The sequence below is a fragment of the Rhineura floridana genome, chromosome 6 (assembly GCF_030035675.1).
Source record: "Rhineura floridana isolate rRhiFlo1 chromosome 6, rRhiFlo1.hap2, whole genome shotgun sequence".
In the NCBI taxonomy this organism is placed as follows: Eukaryota; Metazoa; Chordata; class Lepidosauria; order Squamata; family Rhineuridae; genus Rhineura; species Rhineura floridana.
Genome location: NC_084485.1, coordinates 148570030 through 148592533, shown reverse-complemented (window position 1 = coordinate 148592533; position 22504 = coordinate 148570030). Strand labels below are relative to the sequence as shown.

The window sequence follows — 22504 nt, the reverse complement described above, 5'->3', positions numbered from 1 at the left end:
TTTGTTGTTGTTATATGCTTTCAAGTTGATTACGACTTACAGTGACCCTATGAATCTTTTTTGGATATATTCTTAGGGTTTTCATGGTAAGAGGTATTCAGAGGTGATTTACCATCGCCTTCCTATAAGCCTATGGCACCCAGTATTCCCAGGTGATCTCCCATCCAAGTACTAACCAGGCCTGACCCTGCTTAGCTTCCGAGATCGGGCGTGTTCAGGGTAGTATGGCCTCATTTTATACTAGCAGTACTGGAATATAATTCTGAAGTTAATATTGTGTTGTTATGATTTCTCATTCTACTTTCTTGCTCTATAAAACAATTGAGTTTGATCATTATCGTCCATTTTTCTTTAGTGCTTCAATGTCTCATGTTGCTTTCTATAGCAACTTGTTTAACATGAACAGATTCTGGTGAGAATGTCTATCAGAGTCACTCATTGCAGTATGAATGGATGCACCATACACCTAAATTGTCAGTTTTAGCATGTACATGTTTTAAAACATTGGATCCACTCTAAGATAAATAGCAGCCTTCTCCCATTTATTAAGATGGGGCTTAGTCCATCAGGTAGTTCACTTGCACAAGCCTAATTGAAATGAGCAGGAGCTGAACAAGGGTAAATTCTACCAGTCTCTTAGTCTGCTGCCTTTTATGGAACCCTTTTAAATCTCCACCTTGCCCTATGGTTGGGGCCCCCTCTGGAGGACATAATGGTCGTGTTGCCTCCCTCTCATTCAACATTTTTATTAATGATTTGGATGAAAAGGTGCAGGGAATGCTTATCAAATTTGCAGATGACGCAGCATTTGGGAGGGATAGCTAATACCCTGGAAGACAGAAACAATATTCAAAGTAATCTTGATAGACTGGAGCACTGGGCTGAAAACAACAGAACGAAATTTAACAGAAATAAGTGCAAAGTTCTACATCTCGGAAAAATAAAATGCACAGTTTATAAGATAGGGGATACTTGGCTCAACATCACTACACGTGAGATGGATCTTGGGATTGTTGTTGATCACAAACTAAATATGAACCAACAGTGCGATATGGCTGCAAAAAAGGCAAATGCTCTTTTAGACTGCATTAACAGAAGTATAGCTTCCAAATCGTGTGAAGTACTAGTTCCCCTCTATGCGGCACTGGTTAGGCCTCATCTTGAGTACTGCATCCAGTTCTGGACACCGCACTTTAAGAAGGATGGAGACTAACTGGAACAGGTTCAGAGGAGGGCAACAAGGATGATCAGGGGACTGGAAATAAAGCCTTATAAGGAGACATTGAAACAATTGGGCATGTTTAGCCTTGAGAAGAGAAGACTGAGGGGGAAATATGATAGCCTTCTTCAAGTCCTTGAAAGATTGTCCCACAGAGGAGGGCCAGAATCTCTTCTTGATCATCCCAGAGTGCAGGACATGGAATAGGATATGGCTGTAGTTACAGGAAGCCAGATTTCGGCTGAACACCAGGAAAAACTTCCTAACTGTTACAGCAGTATGACAATGGAACCAATTACCTAGGGAGGTGATGGGTTCTCCAACACTGGAGGCATTCAAGAGGCAGCTGGACAGCCACCTGTCGGGTATGCTTTAAGTTGGATTCCTGGATTGAGCAGGGGGTTGGACTCCATGGCCTTGTAGACCCCTTCCAACTCTACTGTTCTATGATTCCATGGCACACTATAGCCCTCTTCTGTCATTGTTAAACTCTGTCCAAGGAGGGGCATGGGGCCCCACATAATGGCCCCATCCCTTCCACTTTTGACCATCCTGAATTGAAGGGAAGGTCTAAAGGGAGGTTACTAGTATATTTGGCTGAATATGCCTTCAGTCTTCCCTGCAATGAGGACACCTGCATGATCAGTGTTGCCAGCCACAGGGAGGGACTGTGTGTCCAGCTGTGAATGCACTTGCAATTCCTTTCAGACCTTCCTGTATGGGAAGGTTGACGGGAAGGGGGTGGCACACACAGCCCTGCACACACCCCCTCCACAGAGAAGGCTTTAAGAATGCCTGAGGAGGGCTTTATACGTATTGGCTTCAACTGTTTTAGTGAATACACAGCACAGAGCCATAACATATACTCATTCCATTATAATTTGCGAAATGGTCCTTCAAGGCTTCTCACAGTGCTCTCAAGAGGCTTGTGTACTTAAGTCATGTTTTGCTTAATTGTTCCTTCCAAGAACTGTTAAGGAGGGCACAAGAGAAGAGTCTATTTGGAATTATGAAATGTTCATGGGATATTTCTTTAAGCCATCTGCTAAACTCTACAAGTTCTATAACTGTTCTTACATGTGTGTATTTTCCCCCCTCTTGATCCTCAGATGAGTATAGGATCAAACCTGTGGAAGAAGTCAAATACATGAAAAATGGGGGAGAGGAAGATCAGAAAATAGCTGCCAGAAACCAGGAAAACTTGGTAAGGGTTGAACATTATTACTTATTAAACAACTCTATGTCTCTAATGAAATATAAAGTATGTAGAACACTTAGTGTACTGCTGAAGAGCTTTCTTGAGAATGGTGTAACTATTTATAGCTCAGAGGGAAACTGCAAAATGCTACCTTCCCCTGCTTGTCCTTATGAATTATCTCACCCTTAATAGTGTGAAGTGTGCTCCAGTAGAATCGGCATTTGTATTCAGCCCCTTTGCAAATGATAATACTGTTTGGCTCATGATGAATGTGTTTGTGCGCAAAGGAGCTGTTACCAACACAGGAATTTACTGCCTTTCAAGAAGGAAACTACCTACTTTTAAGTAGATGTCTGTCATTATTTACTCCCTGTGTTCCCACCCTGAATTTTAAAGAGTGCCAACTCAGACACTTAAAGATATATAATGTGCTTACAACTGAGAATTTGCAGGGATCAATGTTTAGTAGAGTTAATTTCTTGTTTCCAGCTTTGCAGTTTGTTTTGTGCTCTTGTTTTATCCTCAGTTGCATATTGCTAGGGCTCTGATGTATGCTACAATTCTGCAGGAGAGCAGAAAGAGTGCAGAATTCAGCTTCCTGAGCATCATGGATTTTACTTCTTTTTAAAAAGCAAGTTATTAGCCCTTGTAGCTGCAAAGAGATGTGGGTAATGTCTTCTGAAATCTCAGAAGCCAGAGAGGTGGCTGAAATAGATTTCCCATGATTGGGAGTGGAGCTTCAAGGGCCCACTGTTGTTCTTTGCCCCTCCTCAGGGGACAGAAAAACTAGAATAAGTTATACAAAATTGTGGAAATTATACAAATTTGCATAATTTTATACAAGCCGCACAATTCAGCATTCTAGACAGAACTGTTTTTTTAGCATTGAATAAGAACCCTCTTGCATATAGTTTCAATGTTGTTTCCTTTTGTTTTTCCATGGTAATTGTTTCTTGGGATATATCTCTACTACGAATTTATCATGGCTTTATGCCAGTCTGTCATGGCTACTCCAAAAGAATCCTGGGAACTGTAGTTGGATGCTTGGAATTCTTGGTTAGAGATCCCTCATGAAACCACAGTTCTCCAGGATCCCCTGGTTTAAATTGATGAACCAGCTTAAGTCTGTGGTGTGTAGATATTCCCCCAGTGGCTCAAAAAGGATCTTTAAAAGAATTTCTAGTTGAATATTAGAAGCTCCCGTGAAAGATGTACCCTTCCCCAATATGCAACATCCTGCCATTTAGATGAGAAGGAACCTCTCCCCCCCCCTCAGTCTTCTGTCATTCTGCTTCTTCTATATTACTGCCAAGGGAAAGGAAGTAGGTGTTTTGAGGGAACGGGGTGATGGGGATGGCATGAGAAATGGAAGGGTGACAGAGATGATGTTGGACTTTCTGTCCAAACTGAGTGGGGAGGGGAAGTTTAGGAGTTGAGAGACTCGCCTCACATTTAGAGACTGGTCTTCCAAATCCCCATGGTTCATATCGAGGCTTGGGTGAATTCCTGGGACACCCTACCTATGTGTAAGAATATGTGACTCCAAGATCCTTTGCAGGTTTTATTATTTATTAATTAAAATTTTATCCTGCCCTTCCTCCTAGAAGGAGCCCAGGGTGGCAAATAGATACATTAGAAACACTTTAAAACATACTAAAACAAAACATCTTTAAAAACATCTTAGAGAGCAATTCCAACACAGACTAGGTCTCTACTTAAAAGGCTTGTTGAAAGAGGAAGGTCTTCAGTAGGCACCAAAAAGATAACAGAGATGGTTCCTGTCTAATATTTAAGGGGAGGGAATTCCAAAGTATCGGTGCCACAACATGACAGGTCCACTTTCTATATTGTGCAGAACGGACCTCCTGATAAGATGGCATCTGCAGGAGGCCCTCACCTGCAGAGCACAGTGTTCAACAGGGTATATAAGGGGTAAAATGATTTTTCAGGTATCCTGGTCCCAAGCTGCATAGGGCTTTGTACACCAAAACCAGAACCTTGAACTTGGCCCAGTAGGTTTTCCATGACAGACAAGCTGATGTGAACATCAAGCCCTGTGCGATAACGATAAATAAAATAGTATGTGTGATCCTTTAAGAAAGTACTTTTCAGGCTTTCTTCTGTCAGCGAACCATATCCACATCAGCTTGTCTGTCATGGAAAACCTGCAAAGGATCTTGGAGTCACATGTTCTAAATTGCCCACTCAGGACATGTGAACCACTAACGAGGCCTGCTGGGCTTTCCAAGTGTCCTGTGTTATCAAGGTACCCAACGCTTGCCTGTGACTGCAAATTGCAGGTGAAGATTGGCAGTGAGAGTCCAACTATCTTTGAGGGAGCTTGTCCAAGCAAGAGGTAAGTGGAGGCAACTAAGGCGGGGGGGGAATTGATACCAGGCCCTTTACCACCTCAAAGAAGCAGCTATCTGCCAGGAGGCCATTGTTGCTGGGCTATCTGAGTGACATTTACCATCAGGATTAGGCCCCACTGAGGCTGCTTTCCGTCAGGCTGAGTGGCTGCAGCTGACCAGGACACTCCCAGACTAGCACAACTTGGATTGGTGTTAGGAGGGGGAGAAAAAAAAGGCAGACCTGCTGTAGGTGGAGGGTTATGTCACTGGCAGGGCTAGGGTGGGGTCAGCTCCGAAGGAGACACACCAAAGGTGTTCTTCTCTTTGGGTCATTTCTTCATGGTGCAACAAGGTCAAGGGCCCCCTTTAATTAATGTTATAGGACATAGTTGAATGATTGAAATTGGTTTCTTTGCTTTTCCTCTGGGGTTTGTTGTGGGTTTTCTCCAGACCGTTTCCAAGGTGAGAGACTGGAGGTGGCCTGGAGTGGTGAGAAAGAGAAGTAGTTTCATGCCCCTGGAGTGGAACTATGCCCACCCTGAGTGGAAGATAGCAGGGAGTGATGAGTTTTACTTGGGAGTGGGCCACCTACATGCTGTAGGTGTCTGCTAGCTTGATGTCCCTTGATATTGATTGGCAGAAGACTTATTGGTATTGTATATGATTGAGTAGCTGATGTGTGTGTGTTTTCAATATGTGTCTGAGAAATGTTGGGTTTGGTGGAAATGGAGACAGCCCTTCTATCTCAGTCGGGAAAGGTACGACCTGACGGGGAGAGAATTCCATCTTAAGAGACAGGATGCCAGGTGCTTGCATTGTCTTTCCACGTCTCCCCTGGAGTCTCAAATTTTTGGCTGTTTTACCACCTCCATTGTGACTGTCCTGTTATTGAATGCCATGTTGGTTCATAATAATAAGTTGCTTATCCATTATTATTTATCACTGAAACCTAGGTGGGTGAGCTGGGAGGAGTGCATCTTACCCAGCTTTGCCTGCTTGGGTGCAGCACCAGCACAGACTGGAAGGCTGGGGGGTGGGGGTGTCGTTGTGATCCATAAATCTTCTGTCTTACTCACCAGCAGATCTATCCATCTGTGCCAGGCCAAGGAGACAGATTGGAGATGCTGCTGCTGTACCACCCAGGGGCCTTCCTGACTGAACTGGCAGAGGCAGTATTTAGTATGGTGTTGTCCTCGGACTTTAGTGTCCATGCTGAGGGTGCTTCCACTGGTATGGCTCAAGACTTCAATACCTCCATGGCAACCATGGAGTTGTCTCGACTGATCATTGGCCTGTCACATACTGCAGGACATACTCTTGATTTGATCTTTGCTCTGGTGGTAAGGCTTGTGGACTGGAAATTGGGGGGGGGGTATGATTACATTGTTTTGGTCAGACCCTTGTGACATTTGGGCTAATGGTACCAATTTCCCCTGCAGGGGTTGGTGACTGGTTAGGATAGACTTCCCTGAACACTAATGGATTCCTGAACACTCCGGGGGATTTTCTGGTGGATCCTGTTAAGGCCCTCATCTCACTGTAGAATGATGAAATGCAGAAGGCCATCGGTACAATGGCTCCTGAGTGCCCTCTCTGTTGTTGTTGACTATATTTGGCTCACTGGTATACTACATGCTGTGAAGGTGGCAAAGACAAGAGCATATAACTGTGCCTACTGTGCAGCAGTGAAAACAGATCCAGCAGAGCTCTTCAAGGTGGTCTGTCAGCTGTTGACATCTGTATCGTTTGATGGAACCTGTAACACATCCAAATCCCCCTGTGAGTTTCTTGCTATGCGTTTTGAGGACAAAGCCGTTCACCTGTGTAGTAAGTAATGCACCTGCGAGTGAGGTTTCCAAGCTCCATCAAGCCTTGCTTGGTGGTATCATTTTCAGTTTTTTGCAGCCTGTTGATCCTGACAAAGTGCTTGTTATTAAGTACCTAGCAATGTGTTCTCTTGACACATGCCCTTCATGGCTGATTGAAGCTGGGGGGGAATGGCTGGGGGGTCCAGGGTGTGGTGAACACATCTTTGCATGAGGGGGTGTTGCCTGGCACCTTGAAAGGGATGATAGTATGACAACTCATGAAAAACACAACTACCCAGTTGCAAATATTCCCTTTTCGGACAAGAGAGTTATGTCAGTGCAGGTGCAGGCATTCTTGAAGGAAACTGATTATCTAGACTCATTCCAATCTGTGTAATCTATGTTGCTGTAAACCGCCCAGAGAGCTTCAGCTATGGGACGGTATATAAGTAAGTAAGTAAGTTCAGGCCAGGTTTCTGGACTGAATCAGCCTTGTTTGCTCTGAATGATCTTTATCAAGTAAGGGACAGGGAGTGTCACCCAGCTACACCTGCCTGATGTCATCAGTTTTTGATGCCATCAGCCATAGTATCCTCCTGGACTGTCTATGGGAAATGGGTGTCAGGTGCTCTGCTTTGCAGTGGTCCCTGACTTGTCTCTAGGGATGGTTCCAAAAGATAGCCTTGGATAAGTGTTTTTTGGATTCCATGGCTCTAGAGATATAGGGTATAGGGTGCTGCAAGATACTGTATTGTCTCAAATACTATTTAACATCTAAATGGCCACTATGAGATCTGGAGCAATGATCAGCACACTGATTTACCTAACTCTATTTCTCTGTAACATCTGAATCGGGAAGGCTGTGTGGATCCTGGATCAGTGTCTCTGAAGGCATAGGTGGCCTTGGGAGCTAAGAGTACATTTTACTAGCTTCACTTCATAAGACAGTTATGGCCATTTCTGGATCAGGATAGCTTGGCCACAGTTATGTTTGCATTTGGTAACCTCAAGGCTGGATTACTGTAATGCACTCTATGTAGAGTTACCCTTGAAGCAGTCTAAAGGCTGCAGTTAGTACAGAACATGATGACTAGGTTGCTTGTGGGGACAAACTACTGCCAAAACATAACACCTTGTTTGTTGGATTTGCACAGGCTGCCAGTCTGCTACTGGGCCAAGTTGACAGTTTTGGTGCTAGCTTAGAGTCTTGGTGCAAAGACTCTACATGGCTCAGGACCAACTCTCAAGTTCTGTATTTGGAAGTGGTGGGAGTTAGATGCCTCAATGTCCATGAAGGAACTGAGGCTAGCTATGTGGGCTAGGGAATGCTATAGTTTTAAAAAGACTATCCTTGAATGGGAGACCTGTGCCATAACAATATTTCTGATTTGGAGTTTTGAGTCTTTTTATTTTTGTGAATTTTGTCTTATTCTTGGTTTTAATAATATTTTATACTTGTAATATTATTGTTGTAAGCCTCTTTGGGCACACTTCTCCCAGAAAAGCAGCATACAAATATTTTGGATACACTTTTTTAGGTTTCCTTTTGCTAAACAGCTAAAAAAAACTGTATAGGTTTCCTTCTGGGTTTCTTAGCTAATTTGTAATTTCCAGGAAAAGGGTGTGTAGAGTTCTGTTTTAGAACACTGGCAAACATTAAGATTGATCAGATAAATGTCAGTGTTTGGGGGCATTGTTAAAAATGTTTTGATCTCTTAAAACTAAGAATAACTAATATAAAGCAGGTTCCAAGCTATCAGTTATTTAAGAACTTGCCTTTTAAAAGATTTAAGAAATAGATATGGTTTTGCTTCTTTCAGCTATATGAATGTGCGTGTGTGTTTATGTGCTTATGTGCAGTGGGAATGGACTAAAACTACTAGTAAGTGCTTTTATTGTTGTTTAATAACACTTTTGGTTTATTCCTTGAGCGACTTGTTTGTTGATCTGGATTTATTGTTGGATCTGGAAATGCTTTGCAGATGCTGGCCATAGGTGTCTTTATTTATTTATTTATTTATTTATTTAAGTTTATCTAGATGGAGGAGGAAATTGCTGCAATGCTAATTAGCAGTTTTGTTTTAGGAGATTTGTTTTTAAGCAGAAATTATGTCCTGACAACAGCAGTGGGGAGTAGAAGAATGAAATGCTTTGTACAGTTCTGGAAAAGGTGCAGAACAGGGTGACAAATATTACCCGAGGAATGAGAATGCTTTCCCTGTGAGGAAAGGCTGAAGCACCTGGGACTTTTTAGTTTACAAAAGAAATTACTGAGGAGAGAAATGATAAGTTTATAAAATTATTAGGAGTCTCATAATCAGCATTGCTCGGAATTCAAAACAATAACAAAAATCAGTACAGTTTTAAAAGCGGTGGTTTAAAAGCAGTGCAGTTTTTAAAGGTTCACTCTGCCATCTTTATTCAAAATGACACCTAGCTTTGTCAAAACATAAACAAAAAACTGCACCTTGATCTCAGGAACCATAATGCAAAATTTGGTTATGCCATCTTAAAAGGTGTCTGAACGCATAGTGAACAAACAACATTCTAAAATATATAATAGAGTAGTGTAAAGTACCCTGTGTTGTTCAGGAATTCTTAGAAACCGACAAATACTGATATTTATAAATAAAATTTAAATTTATATATAAAATATAAATAAATGGATAATGTAATTTGTTAGTTTCTAAGGCTGTTCACACGGTGCCGCTGACCTGACCTGACCTGACCTGACCTGGGAAACACCTGACAAGGATCCATCCTGTGTCTCCTCCCCCAGGGCTGGCAAAGCAGACCTCTGCAGCCAGCAATATTGTACCCTTGGTGGGCTGCTCTTGCAGTGCTTTTGCACATGATTGGCTGCCATGCCAAGCCTCCTTGCCCTCCCCTCTCCGCTTATCTGGCTACCGTTGCTTTTGCTGCTGCTGTCACCACTACATTATGATAAGCAGACGCCTGAACTGGACCCACCTCATTCATCGTCACCTCCCAAACTGGCTCCTGCATCAGCAGTCATAATTACCATGGGGTGACATAACCAACAGTGTGAGATCGATTGACACCCCCCCCCATGCTGGCCCAACATGCGGGTGGTAAGTGGTTCTTCTCACCTCCTTTCCACCCCACAGGTACTGGGGTTAGATCTTCTGTTCCGGCTTTGTGACCTCTGAAGTCTTGGCCGCCCAATTTTCAGTCTTTCTGGAGTCTGTTTCCCCAGTGCATTCCTTGAGAGTAGCACGTTTTCTTCCACCAGCAGAATTGCATCCTGGGCTTGCCAGCTGGTGAACGGAGGTTTCAGTCCTGCTCAGTTTAACCGCACGTGTGTATTCCCCTGCACATGTGTATTCCCCTGTGGTGCACACAGCTAAGTGTGGGGCTATTTGAAAGTCTTCCTGGAAACAGCCCTGAATTGCTCTTTGCAGTAGCTGCCTCCTTCCTGTCCAATGCCCCAACCCCTAACAGTCCCAGATCACTCTGGGCAACCTGATCTGGGATGATCCAGGGCTATCTTGACTGACTTGGTTGAAGCCCAAATCTGCCTGAACTGGCTTGATTCTATTTGGGATTTGACCAAATCTGGTGCACAGCCCTATTAGTTTCCTGCCAAATTTGCTTAAAATCAGTGTAGTTTTGAAAAGCTCATCCCACCATTTTGGTACATAACTTGGTCTGATGGTATCCAAATATAGACCAAAACTTGCTCCTCCATTTCAGGAACCATCACACCAAATATCTTCAGAGGTGTCTAGTTTAGAATGGCCTGGTCTGCCATCTTGATTCAAAATGGCATATGTCGGTATCCAAACATAGACCAAAATCCACTCCTGTATATCAGGAACTGTTATGTCAAGTTTGGTGACTATATCTCAAGAGTGGATAGATATCTCCAAACGCAAAAACAACTGATGGACAGACAGACAACTTTCCAAAATATATAGTAAATGCTCTGCTTGGGGGCTTCCAAGAACAATCTGGCTGGCCTCTGTGGGAGACAAGATGGTGAAGTAGATGGTCCTTTGAACTGACCCAGCAGGGCTACTCTAATGTTCTTCGTACTTAATTGAAAAATCATTGCTGTTTACACAGACTGAGGTTAAATTGTGTAGAAGTGAAAGCAAAGATGCTGAGGAGTAATTATGTTTAATAGGAATTGCTAACTGTGGCAAATAGCTCAGGTAATGCTCTTCTTTGCAGACTCTAGAGAGGGGAATTGTTGGTGGCCATCCAGACAGACACACACACACACACAGAGACAGACAGACAGACAGAATTAGAATTTGATAGCACCATGTATGTACGGTCCCTTTCCCCACACGTGTACCTGTTGATGTATGCCCCAGTGTCTGCACACCTCTTGGCTCACGTGTTCAACTTGGTGTGAAAGGAGCTGTGTGCATGTAGACCAGTTAGGGTTTCTGTTTGCAAGAAGGATCCTATGTGAGTGGGCCAGTGGGTGCAATCTTGTTGCAGTATACTCATAGCTAGAAGGGGAAAGTCTGCAAAGCCCTATGTCTGCAAAGCCTTATGTTGTATGTATGGATTTTCATGCAGACTTAAAAAAAAAAAAGTTTGCAAAGTGATGTGGTCATGGAGCAAACTGAATTTAAGATAAGAAAAAAAATGAGAAATGGCAAATATAAAATTGACAGACTTGTCCTTGAATGGGGTGCTTGTTAAGGCCATGGTAATAGGTCCAGAGCATCTAGCCATACACATAAATCCCCCACTACTATACAGGATTTTTATCTGTGGTTTACTTTTATTTTCTATGGCTGGCATGGCTTTTGCACGCTTTTATTTTGTTTTAAAGGAATTTGTGAATTTTAAACTTAAGGGGACAGCTCAGGGTTCTGAAAAACTACATATTGACAGCTGCTCAAATATTTATTATACTGTCTATAGTTACTCTGACCGAGTTACTTTAAAACCATGTCCTTGTAGTAGACATGGTAGAGGAGGAAGTAGTATTAGTATATAGACCTTAATATAAAAATGATAACATCTGGAGAACACACCCAAGAATATTATCGTGCCCCAAATTTGGAACAGCCTCCCTAGGGAGGTAAGTCTAGCACCGTTGCAGCTCACTTTTAAGCAGGCAGCAAAAATGTTTTTATTCCAGCTGCCTTTTTTTTTAGGATATTGCTTTTAAGAAACTTTATGCTACTGCTCCTAAATTATTGCTGTTGTGGGTTTTTGTATTTAACCTTTAGTTGTTGTTGGTTTATTGTTGTGTTAACGTGTCTAAGACACTTTGATTTCATTTTAGTAAGGCAAGGCAAGAATTCCATTGGTGCATAAAATACCTTTTGGAAGGAGATAACGGAACCCTGGCTGAAGATGTATTTTCCTATATTTAAAAATGCAGGTATGAGATTGGTGTAAATAAGGCAGTACTCTGGTTATAAAGACCTGTTAATCTTCACTTCCGAAAGAACTCATTGTTTTAGCTTGACAACCATGCATTTAGTTCACAAAAACACCACCATAACATTCTGTTTAACATTCAAAATAGCAGTGACTTAACTGGAGTAAGAATGGCATTTCTATGTAAAATGTTACCTCTGAGAGAGGTAAAATGAGATTGATAGTGTAGTCATGTAATTTGGCATTTGCCTTTCCCACTGAGGCTATATTGGTTGGTTGTGTGCTGTTTGTATTACTGTATATTAAATACTGTATATTTAAATGGTCTGTTTAAACAGTCTGTTTTTGATAGCTTCATCCAGCAATTGGGCTTTGTTTGGGAGATGAGTTGTGGGTTATATTTGTATTTGACTTAGTGTCACTCACACATACAAAAAAACTGGTGGGAGAATGTGGCTCGACTCATGCTCTAGACCAGAGATGGAAAACCTCTTGTGACATTCCAAATGTTGCGGTACTACAATTCCTATCATCCCTTATTATTAATGGCCTTGCCGGCAGGGGCTCATAGTACCTGGACTCCAACAACATCTGGAGGACCACGGGTTCCCTATCCCTGTTCTAAACAGCTAGGATCACAAAAGTATATACTAATTAGTGACATGTCAGCCTGGTTAGGCATTTGGTCCTCAGGTAATGGTCCTCATGGGACTGGGCTGCAGGAGCATGTACTCAACAGCAGCACACAGATGATACATAGCCAGATGATCGTGCATACCCACTTTTAAGAGGGAAAAGTATCATGCATATTTGAGCAAATTTTGCACGTAAATAAAAATGTAAGCTTGATTGCTCAGTCCCACATGTGTAATGTCATTCATGACACAGCACACATTCTTTATCATAAGAAAGAGTTACTGCAAAGCCTAATGTCTGAACCAAGTTTCTGTATAGAATTCAAGAAAAGGGGCAACAGATCGGAGCAGAAATGAAGATGGCTGATGTAGTATTAAATAACAGTTGCCAGCTAATCTCTTCTGCTAGAATAAATTTAGAAATGATATTCTGGCTTTATTATTTCATTTCATCACTTTTATTATTTAAACTGGGACCTTGGAACTGTAACCTTAAATGCAAATATTGCAGTTATACAAATGTAGTCTTGTATAGAATTTGTAGTATAAATACAATGTTTGGGTTGCGTTTTGAAAACCTGAAATTTTGTTTTAATTTATTTTATACTTTTAATCCATTTTTTTTTACGTGAATTGAAGATCTAATCCTCAGCCCTCATTTTCAGGAGCTGTAGCTGAAATTGCTAATAATTTGTTTTCTCTGCTGCTACAAGTGTTAGAAAGATAAAGGCTGATTTCCATAGTAGTCACACTGTTCCATGTGCTGTGATGAGGCTGCAGTTATGCTGGTTTCTATGGCCTTTCTTTAAGGAATTAATTTTGGTTCCTTGGATTTTAGGATTCTTCCAAAGATTTCTCAACTACACAGGTGAAAAGCTATCTTGTGAGCAGTAACGCATGCAGAACTGAATTCTGGCACTTCAACTGGCTTGATGGTATCAAGTAGGATGTTCTCCTGGTCCTCTCTGTTGCCTTGCCTTTACTTGCTATAGGGAACGCTGCAATAACCTAAATAAGCTTTTATTCTTTGGAGCAACAGAATTGGCAATTTAATCCTTTTTTCTGATAAGGTGTTGATGAATGGGAATTATCTGGTAGAGAAAAACAGTCAACGAAAGGCGAGAGCAAAGACAGACACTATGAAAAGTGGAAGACCAGGAATGAGGAGTGACTAGGGCATCTCATTCTCCCCAATTTAGATATATTTGTTTAAAAGAAAAAAATGTGATGAGCATCTGTTTATGAACTGAGGCTTCTGCTGCTTTTGACATTCTCCGAGATCCATATGCCTAGATTTCTCATCATTTTTTACATGATGTTTTTCACAAACTGACAGTGTTACTTATTATACTTTTCCGTTTAGTAGCAGAAAGAATGGCTCGGGATTGGGGGTGGGAAAGAGAGAGGTTTCTTTTACACCAGGTGTAGTAGCTTTTGCTGAACAATATCCTAACACCCTTTTCTAGCTGCATGCCGGAAGGGGCAAAATGGTGGATGGATCTAATGGCATTGCAGTATGTATTCTGCAGTTGTCTAGCCCATAGCTATGTACCCATGCATGGAACTCCAGCACTTCACACTGTTAGACATGATGGTTTCTGAATGGTCTAGTTTTTCATAGGCTGCACACGGTCAACATTGGCACACTGAAATTGAGTGCTGTGCCAAACCTTCATACACCATTTATTTTGACCATTTGAGGAGATGTGGGAACAAAATGAATATCACTCTAAAAAGGGGCAGGGAGTGGGTAGAATTTCTCAAATAAAATTTTAGTACTTTTAATGAGGCGTCTGAGAAGGTCTAACTTCAAAGCTTTTAGGAACGTCCGACTCTTGCTTGCAGCAGCACAGAGTTCTTTGCAGCTGGCCTCCAGCTGGGCAGCTCTTTTTCATGGAATGATCATGTGACCACACAGTGTTGCTTTTCCTTTTATGTACTGAATGTTATTGCATGCATTATAGTGGTAGAGATGGTGGTGGCTGATAGCTACAAGCCAATCAATCAAGTAGGAAGGCAAAGCCATTAACAGTGAAAAGTGCTTGCCTCTGATCTATACAGCTCTCAGTTGTTGAATGTAGTACGTGGGCAATGGGCATTGGCCTGAGGTAACAACTTTATGATGTTTTGAAGGGGGCGCGGGAAGAAGCAGTGGCTTATGAACTGTGAAGGTGAGGCGACTGTGTCTCCCTATATAGACTCCCCCTAGCTTCTTGGATAAGTGAAAATGAAGGGGAGGGAGGGTGAAAGAAATGAGTTCAGGGATGTAGCATATATGGAATATGCCTTGCATGTATGAAGGATAGGCCCCTGACAGGTATGATGGTCTTGATGTCTGATTTATGGATGTCGTCAAAGAGACAAGGAAATTTTGTCACCTTTCAACCCAGTAGAATTTTCAGCTCATTAGTGTCATGCCATGCTGCAGCTATACCACTTGCTGTTTTATTAACTTTATTAACAACCTTGCAGATATTTCAAATTTCTGCTTGACCCATTTGTAAAATGCTTCTGTTCTTGGTGTATTTCTTGGTTTTGAGGTGGTAAAATATGACATTCACACCTGATCAGACTAAGCCCTGCATGTGTCTTCTGCTTGTGAAGCTGTAGTCTCTTGTATTTTGGTCATCCTTAATAGTCAGATCTGTGCACTTTCTATCTTGGTTGTGCTGTATTTGTCCCTCTGCATTAGGGATGGCCAAGCAAAAGGTTACTTGCCCTGATCGTTAATCAGGGGGCCTCACTCAGTCCAATGTGTTCAATTCCTTCCTTGTCAGCTCATCAAGGTCTCCAGGGGGCGAAAGCTTGACTTTGTGTGGGGCAGGATGATGTAGCAGGTGATGACCATTCCAGGGGCAGGGGCTCCTTCTCAAACATTGCTTTTTCCACACTCTTTGAAAATTAGAGGACATGATTGCAGTGTATTCACAATGATGCAGCATCACCTTCTACCTGGAATCATGAGGGTTGAACTTCAGTCCCCATCAGCTACAACTGCATCATCCCTGGCAGAAAAGGCCACTGACACAAAATACTCAGCTAGTAGAATTTTGGTGCGCACACACACACACTAACACATACATCCTATTTTTTTAATGCATCTGATAGTATAAGATGTCACAGGGCCCTTTGGGCTAGTTCACACTGCAAACTTTTTCAGTAAGATTGTGTATGGTGGGACAGGACTGTGTGAACCGGGCTGTACTCATGGTAAGCCAACAGTCTTTTCTGTAATTGCAGTTGTGCACTCTCTTGTTTAGCAATGAACCTACTGCTCCTTCTGCCAAACAATAAAGCATTGAGATACTTACCTTTTGAAGGCCCTGTTGGTGATGCTGTCAACAAAACAGGTCAATCACCACAGAGGAGATTGAGTTGGAAGGAGAAAACAGCAGGGGAGAAATAGTCTGTTGGCATCTCTTCTCTGCTTTGTCAGGAGGTGGCATATTGGAGTCAAGAGCCCAATCTTGTAACCCTCTTTCTCTTACATCATGTCAGCTAGCAGGCTTTTGATGGTCTGAAGTGGGGAAGCCTTTTATTCTCCACTCCAGGGTTCTTTGTCCATCCCACCACAGTGTTGGCCTAAGAACCATTAATATTAGGTACTGTCATTTATTGAACCCTCACTGTAAAAACATCCACCATACCTGGAGCTTTTTCAAAATGGGGAGAGAAACTGAAGTGAGAATGTGGTAGTACACACACACAGCCACCCCCATTGCTCACATTCCTAACTCTACTCAAGATAGACTTCAAGGCAGCTTCAGGATGATTGTGGGGTATGCAGGGGGTGGATTTTTTGTGAGGGAGCAATGAGAAAATGTTTGTTACCTTCTGGATAACGTCTACTTGTTAAACCTTCTAATTTGACCCAGATAGTGTATATGGTCAAATGTAGCTGCTCCTTAAAATGTCTCATCAGTTCTGATAAAGCCTCATGTAATGTCAAGTAGTCTTTGAATAGTTATTTCAAAACCTGAAAACAGAGTGCTGTGCTGCTGTAGAGTTCCCAAAACAAAATTGTGAACCTTACCGACAATTACAATATTTCCCTAATTGTAGGTTGATATTGCTTAGCCTTTTCCCGCCCCCCAGGGATGGTCACAGTTATTATCAATGGACCACAAGACTGTAGCCGGCGGATCGTAAGAGGCAATGCAGTAGGAGAGGGTGCACAGTGCTAGTGTAAAAACATTTTATTTCTGGCTACTAGCACCAAATTGCATATTATAGCTGTATATCTGAAAATCAGCTGGGAGACATTATTATTATTGTTTCCAGTTGCTAACCATAGTGAATATTATTAACATTAAATAGTACTTTTCCCCTCACTCAGCTGCTGGCAATCTGCCCCCTATACGGCAGTGCCATTGGAAAAAGCAAAATTTAAAGGTGGCTAGCGTGAAAACCCCTGAGCTATCCACCTGCAACTGTTTAGCAGTTACCATGTCTCCAAATGTCATGTCTCTAGGTTGTAAAACAAGAAAGTTGTGGCTGTTTCGGTTTTGCAATGTAAGCCAATAGGATTTCCAGAGAGCTGCAATATCCGGATTGTAATCCTGATTTGGATCTGAATCAGTTTGGATTGGGTCTGAATCTGTCCAGACCAAGTTGGGCCTGATCAGTATTTACAAACCGGAGCTGCAAATTGGTTGGGGGTGTGTGTGTGTGCCATTTTGGTAGTAGTGGCCATTTTGATGATGTCATCACAGCTGGATGTAATCTTTTCTGGGAGTGTCTCCTGGCTGATTTTCAAAATAGAATACATGTACAACTATAATCTTCAATTTGGAGCTAGTAGCTGGAAGTGAAATTTAATCCTGCTGCTGAAGCTGTGCGCTATATGCATGATTTTTGTTGTTACTTTTTCATCCTTCCCTTCCTCCAAGGAACTCAAGGCAGTATACATGGTCCTCCCCGTTAACCTGACAATAGGGTTAGTCTGAGAGAGAGTGACTGGCCCAAAGTCACCCAGTGAGCATCATGGCTGAGTGGGGAACTGAACCCTGGTCAACCCACTCCCAATTCACCAGGCTGATAAATCATGATGGTGGCCAATAGGTGGATCCCATACTAGGCAATTCTTTATGAGAACTTTTTAGAAGAACTTTGGGATTTTTTAAAAAAAAAATATCATTAGGGTATTGTTTTGTAGCCTTGCAAATAAATTCATATAAGTTATTTGCTCACATTAGCCCACAACTAGTCCACCTGCCTACATATACCAGCATGTCCTTTACAGCTTATTGACATTCTGAAAATAAATTATCAGTTTTACTAACCCGTCCCTCTCTTGTTCATCTGGAAGCAGCTCTTTCATCTCTCCAGACCAAATTGGGCCTGATCAGTATTTAGGGGGGGTTGTGCACAGCCCTAGTAGTGGACAGGATAGTATATTGTGTAAAATAGCATGAAGTGTTTAACTCCCTCTCTCAAGCAATATATTTTGCTTCTTTCCCACCTACTTTGGTAGAAGTGTTGGGGGAAATGGGGGGATGATTATGTGGAGAATAAAATACTGAGTTTATAGCTGGTAATGAAATATTTCAGGATACTAACAGATGGGGTTTGATATACTATAGCTCAATAAGTTTATTGAATTAAGAAATGTTGATGGGAATTGTCAGAATCCATTTTTTTGTTACTTGTTGCTGTAGGGCAAATGTTTTCTATGCAAAGTGTAGCTCTTGGTCCACAGAGCTTGGAAAAGTTACTTTTTTGAACTACAACTCTCATCAGCCCAATCCAGTGGCCGTGCTGGCTGGGGCTGATGGGAGTTGTAGTTCAAAAAAGTAACTTTTCCAAGCTCTGCTCTTGGACTTGAAAGAATATTTTTGTCGCAACTTGTTGAGTTGAATTGGCCTCTTTCTCCCTTCTAGGTTCTAGAATTTGTTTGCTTCAATGTATTTACATGAATGAGGGGTTCCACAAGTGAAATATGAAGAAAGGGTCTTTAACCATTGGTCATATTAGGAACTGGCTTTATGTAAACAGTTCTTTAGAGTCCCCAGTCTTTGAATTTCATGCTGATATAAGCAAGCTATTTTCCCAAGTGTAATAAACATATTTTACCACCTCCATATATCACAGTTGCTTTCCCCAACAGGCTCGGTAATGGGAAAAATCTCTCCTTTACAAAATTGCGGGTGGTAATACCTAACATAGAATCATTTGTGCTCTAAAGTAAGACTAGGAATTTAGCTGGGTGAATTTGTATAGATCCATTGTACAAGCAGGCTTGTTTCAAGGTAAATATTTTAACATTTGCTTGTTTAAAGCAAAATCAATGAAGAGTAATTTCTGTTCCTTTATACTTGCAAAGCAAACATTAACCCTGTCCAGGTAGCTGATGAGATCTCTAATGTTTAATTAGGACTCGGAAATCAGATTGATATTAGAGAAGATAATGGGCTTTTATTACCCCAACAGAACACTAGTTTCTGTGTACCTTCTCTGGATTCTCAAATTTGGTCACAGATGAGAATGCTCAATGAAGATAAAAGACTTTTTAAATTCATTAACAGAATCCTTAGGGGGTAATAAAAAGGCTTCGGATGACTTGATGTTTTAGTTATATATAGTTATATGTAGGCAGAAAATGTCTCCTGGCATGACTGTCTGCTTATTAGCAAGCCCTAAATATGCCTCCTTGGATGCTAAGATCTTATGCGCTGCTCTGGGTGCTGCCACAGTCTGGCACAAGGCAGGTGATGACAAGGAGGAGGCCTCTCTGCATTTTGGTACTTTCTTTTTGGAAATTCCTGCTTACAGAAGTCCGTTTGGCTAATTAGTGAAAACTTTAAAAAAAATAGAAGGGAATTTCTATTGTCTGGTGTCAGCTGATAATTCTGAAGCTTGCTTATGGCTCTTTAGCTTTCTGTGATCCATTGTTTCAAACAGGATTGATTGCATCTATGTGCTTGATGTTTCATTGAGGTAAGCCATCTTGAGAGTTTATATTTAGGCCAGCTGATATGGTACACATTTGGTATAAATAATAATTAAAAACAAGTTCGTGAGCTAGTATACAGTTAGTGGCTGAGAAATTGGGATATCTGTGGTTCAAATATCTGTCTAAGGTAGGCAAGCTTCCCTCCTTAGCGCCCCATCCACCTTCAGTATGAGGATAATGCTAATCTACCTTACATAATTACAGCAAGTTAATGAATGTACATATCAGTATATACCAGAACACACAGATGGGATTTTTAGGTGCGATTAGAATGAAGATTCTGACTGACCATGTGTAATCAGTCTGGTCTTGCACAACCCATCTACTTAATCCAGAACTAGATAGGCATGATGGCAGTCATTGGAATTATTGTTGAAAAATGTACATCAGCCTTGTATTGCATTTCTCTTACTATCCCCTAAACCAGTGGTTCTCAAACTTCTTTGGTTCGCGATGCACTGTAAAACATAAACATTTTCTGGCGCACTTTGTGTACAAAATTAAAAATATATTAATATATTTTAAACTATGAATAAAAATAAACTATAGAAAACTATTACTTACCCTATACAAATGGGTTTCTTCTCATTTTTAAAATATACTTTCATAATATTTGAGGCACACCTAGCCACCTCTTAGGGCGCACCAGCGTGCCTGGGCGCACCGTTTGAGAATCACTGCCCTAAACTATCATTAAGGAAATGTGTCATGTGACATCTAACACATGCCATAATGATGCTGTATGTTGTGTTTCCTTAGCTGCACATTTACAGGAAGGAGGTGGAAAGCACCATGGTATTGCAGTTTTTGGTGTCAACCCCATGATTGCTGTTGATTATTTTCTTAGGCAGCCTCATTAAAATCATAATTCTTTTGTGTAACGGTGAGAACTCTGTGAACTCTTCCGTGAAGGCCAGGCAGTTAAAAGAGGTGTATGTCAACATTGTTGTCAGTATATTGCTCTTCAGTTCTTTTCTTTTGCCATCTACACACTCACAGAAACCTGCTTGCCTGGTACACTTTATTTTCTGCTTTAGAGGAATGTTTAAAAATAAGCAACAATTATTGATCTGATGCAAGTCAGAACTGTCATGCTATGATGATGTTGCAGCCATAAACTTGCGGAAGATCAATAGGGTGAATCCAAAATAAAGTTGATGAGCCATAAATAAGTCAACAACTACTGTGTGGCAAGGTGAGAACTGGAACAGAGGAATCGTCACATAATTTTATTTAAATCTTTGTTTAAATATTACATTCACTGCCATTTCATGGCATCCAAAGCAGCTTATAGAATGGACCAAACAGGTCCCACCATCAAATCTATAATACATATTGCAATAAAACCAACACCAAATAGTCAGTTTCTTAGTTAAAGCAAAGCAACCATCTAAAATTAAACAAAGCCCCTGCAGGAAAAGCGTTCTGGAAGAAAAAAAAACAGGGTTTTTTTAAAATGGAAACAGTCCATGAACACACTGAAGAGAGAAATACGGAGAAATCTGGGCCACATCCTCATGGTCCTCACCTTTGTCAAGTAGAACTTTGCTTTCCCTGCTGAACTGAGATCATGGAGACATAGATGTAGGAAGAAGCACCCATAAGGGTACACAAGCCCTAAACCATTTGTACCTTTAAAATTCAAGATCAAAAGATCATTAATATGTCACTTATAAGCAAATATTGAATTCTGAAATCAAGAAGTCACTTGGGTGTCCAATACAGATATAAAATATTGAATAGACAGCAATTCACAGAGGATATTTTTGAGAGCAGATTCCTGCCCCCTTCCAATGTGATTTCTCTTCCCCTTCTAGAGTATGAAAGCATTTTTATTATTATTGTCTGCTGTCTTTGCCTAGATTAGTTAAACCCAGCATCTTATTTTCTTGGAAACTTAAGCCTTAACGCACAACACTTGTTCTCTTTAACTGGCTTGTTTTGTTTTGTTTTATTGAAGTTTGAGGGCTTGTTTGGCAAGCCTGTTTGTAGCTAGGGATTAGATAATAATTTGTCTTTAGTAATAACAAAAAAAGTTTGTTTTTTTAAAAGTGTCAGTCCTTCTTACCTGGAATTGTGAAATACAGCATGGTTTTTCTTATGTTCTCTTATGTTTCGCTTATATTCTTAACACTAAAATTAAAAGTCTGTGATTATTCCATAAGATGCTTAACATTCCTCACTTGCGATCAGTGGTGCAAGAGCAGGATTGTGGCCACCTGTCCTGCCCAGCACTTATGCTGCCTTGCCTCTGAAACTGGCAGGTTCTCATGCTGGATGTAACGTTTGCATAGAACCAGTGTATGTGGTTCATGTTTTTAGGCCTAAACTGTAGTGTTGTTTTCAAAATTTTATGTGGGATACTGTGCATTTTAGGCCAATCATGCATAACCTTATGTGCATGTATCATATGCAAATGTTATGTCTGGATAAGTCTGGGGACTGAATAGTCATGGCTGATGAACAGTGCAAGTAGCTGAAATCCTGCTTCTCCAAACTGGTCCTCAGTCTCGCTTTATCAGCTTTCGCTCTGCAGTTATGAGACAAAAGGGTTTCTAATGCTGCTAGTTTGCTGGTTGGGGTCATGCTGGCATCAGTTATGTGCACCTTCAGCAAAGCCTTTTTGTCTCCCAGTGACTGCGTAACATTATGCCACACACTTCTTTGTATGTTTGTAGTTCTCTCCATATATATCTCACAGTGAATGCCTAAAGAGTGGAGATTTTACTAACTGTTCACATTCATTGGTCCAACTCCATAATTTTGGGGATATTCACTAGTTCCGTGTGGGATTGTCTGTTGATGGCATTCTCTGCATTTTGAGCAGTCACTCATAACATTTGCTAAGGTGTATTTTTTTAAAAGAACATTTTTAAAAAATTACGTGCAACAATGGAAGTAATTGTGTTTTGCAGACATCTTGTCAGTCAGGAGCCCTTGGCTAATGCAGACTTTTCCACTTTCTATAGAGATA

The 22504-nt window shown here is 41.2% G+C and overlaps 1 protein-coding gene, 1 long non-coding RNA gene and 1 pseudogene across 2 annotated transcripts in view; 2 read left to right on the top strand and 1 right to left on the bottom strand.

Moving 5' to 3' along the window:
• C6H1orf21 (chromosome 6 C1orf21 homolog) overlaps positions 1–22504 on the top strand; it is a 217946-nt gene that overhangs the window by 102554 nt on the left and 92888 nt on the right. Inside the window, exon 3 of the mRNA XM_061634049.1 lies at positions 2329–2423. Coding sequence (XP_061490033.1) covers positions 2329–2423 — 95 coding nt within the window. The remainder of the gene's footprint in view (positions 1–2328; positions 2424–22504) is intronic.
• Positions 128–236, bottom strand: LOC133388164 (5S ribosomal RNA; annotated as a pseudogene).
• LOC133386808 (uncharacterized) lies at positions 5858–11906 on the top strand. The gene is made up of 3 exons (XR_009763302.1): positions 5858–6108; positions 6208–6595; positions 11846–11906. It is a non-coding gene; the product is annotated as an uncharacterized LOC133386808 (long non-coding RNA).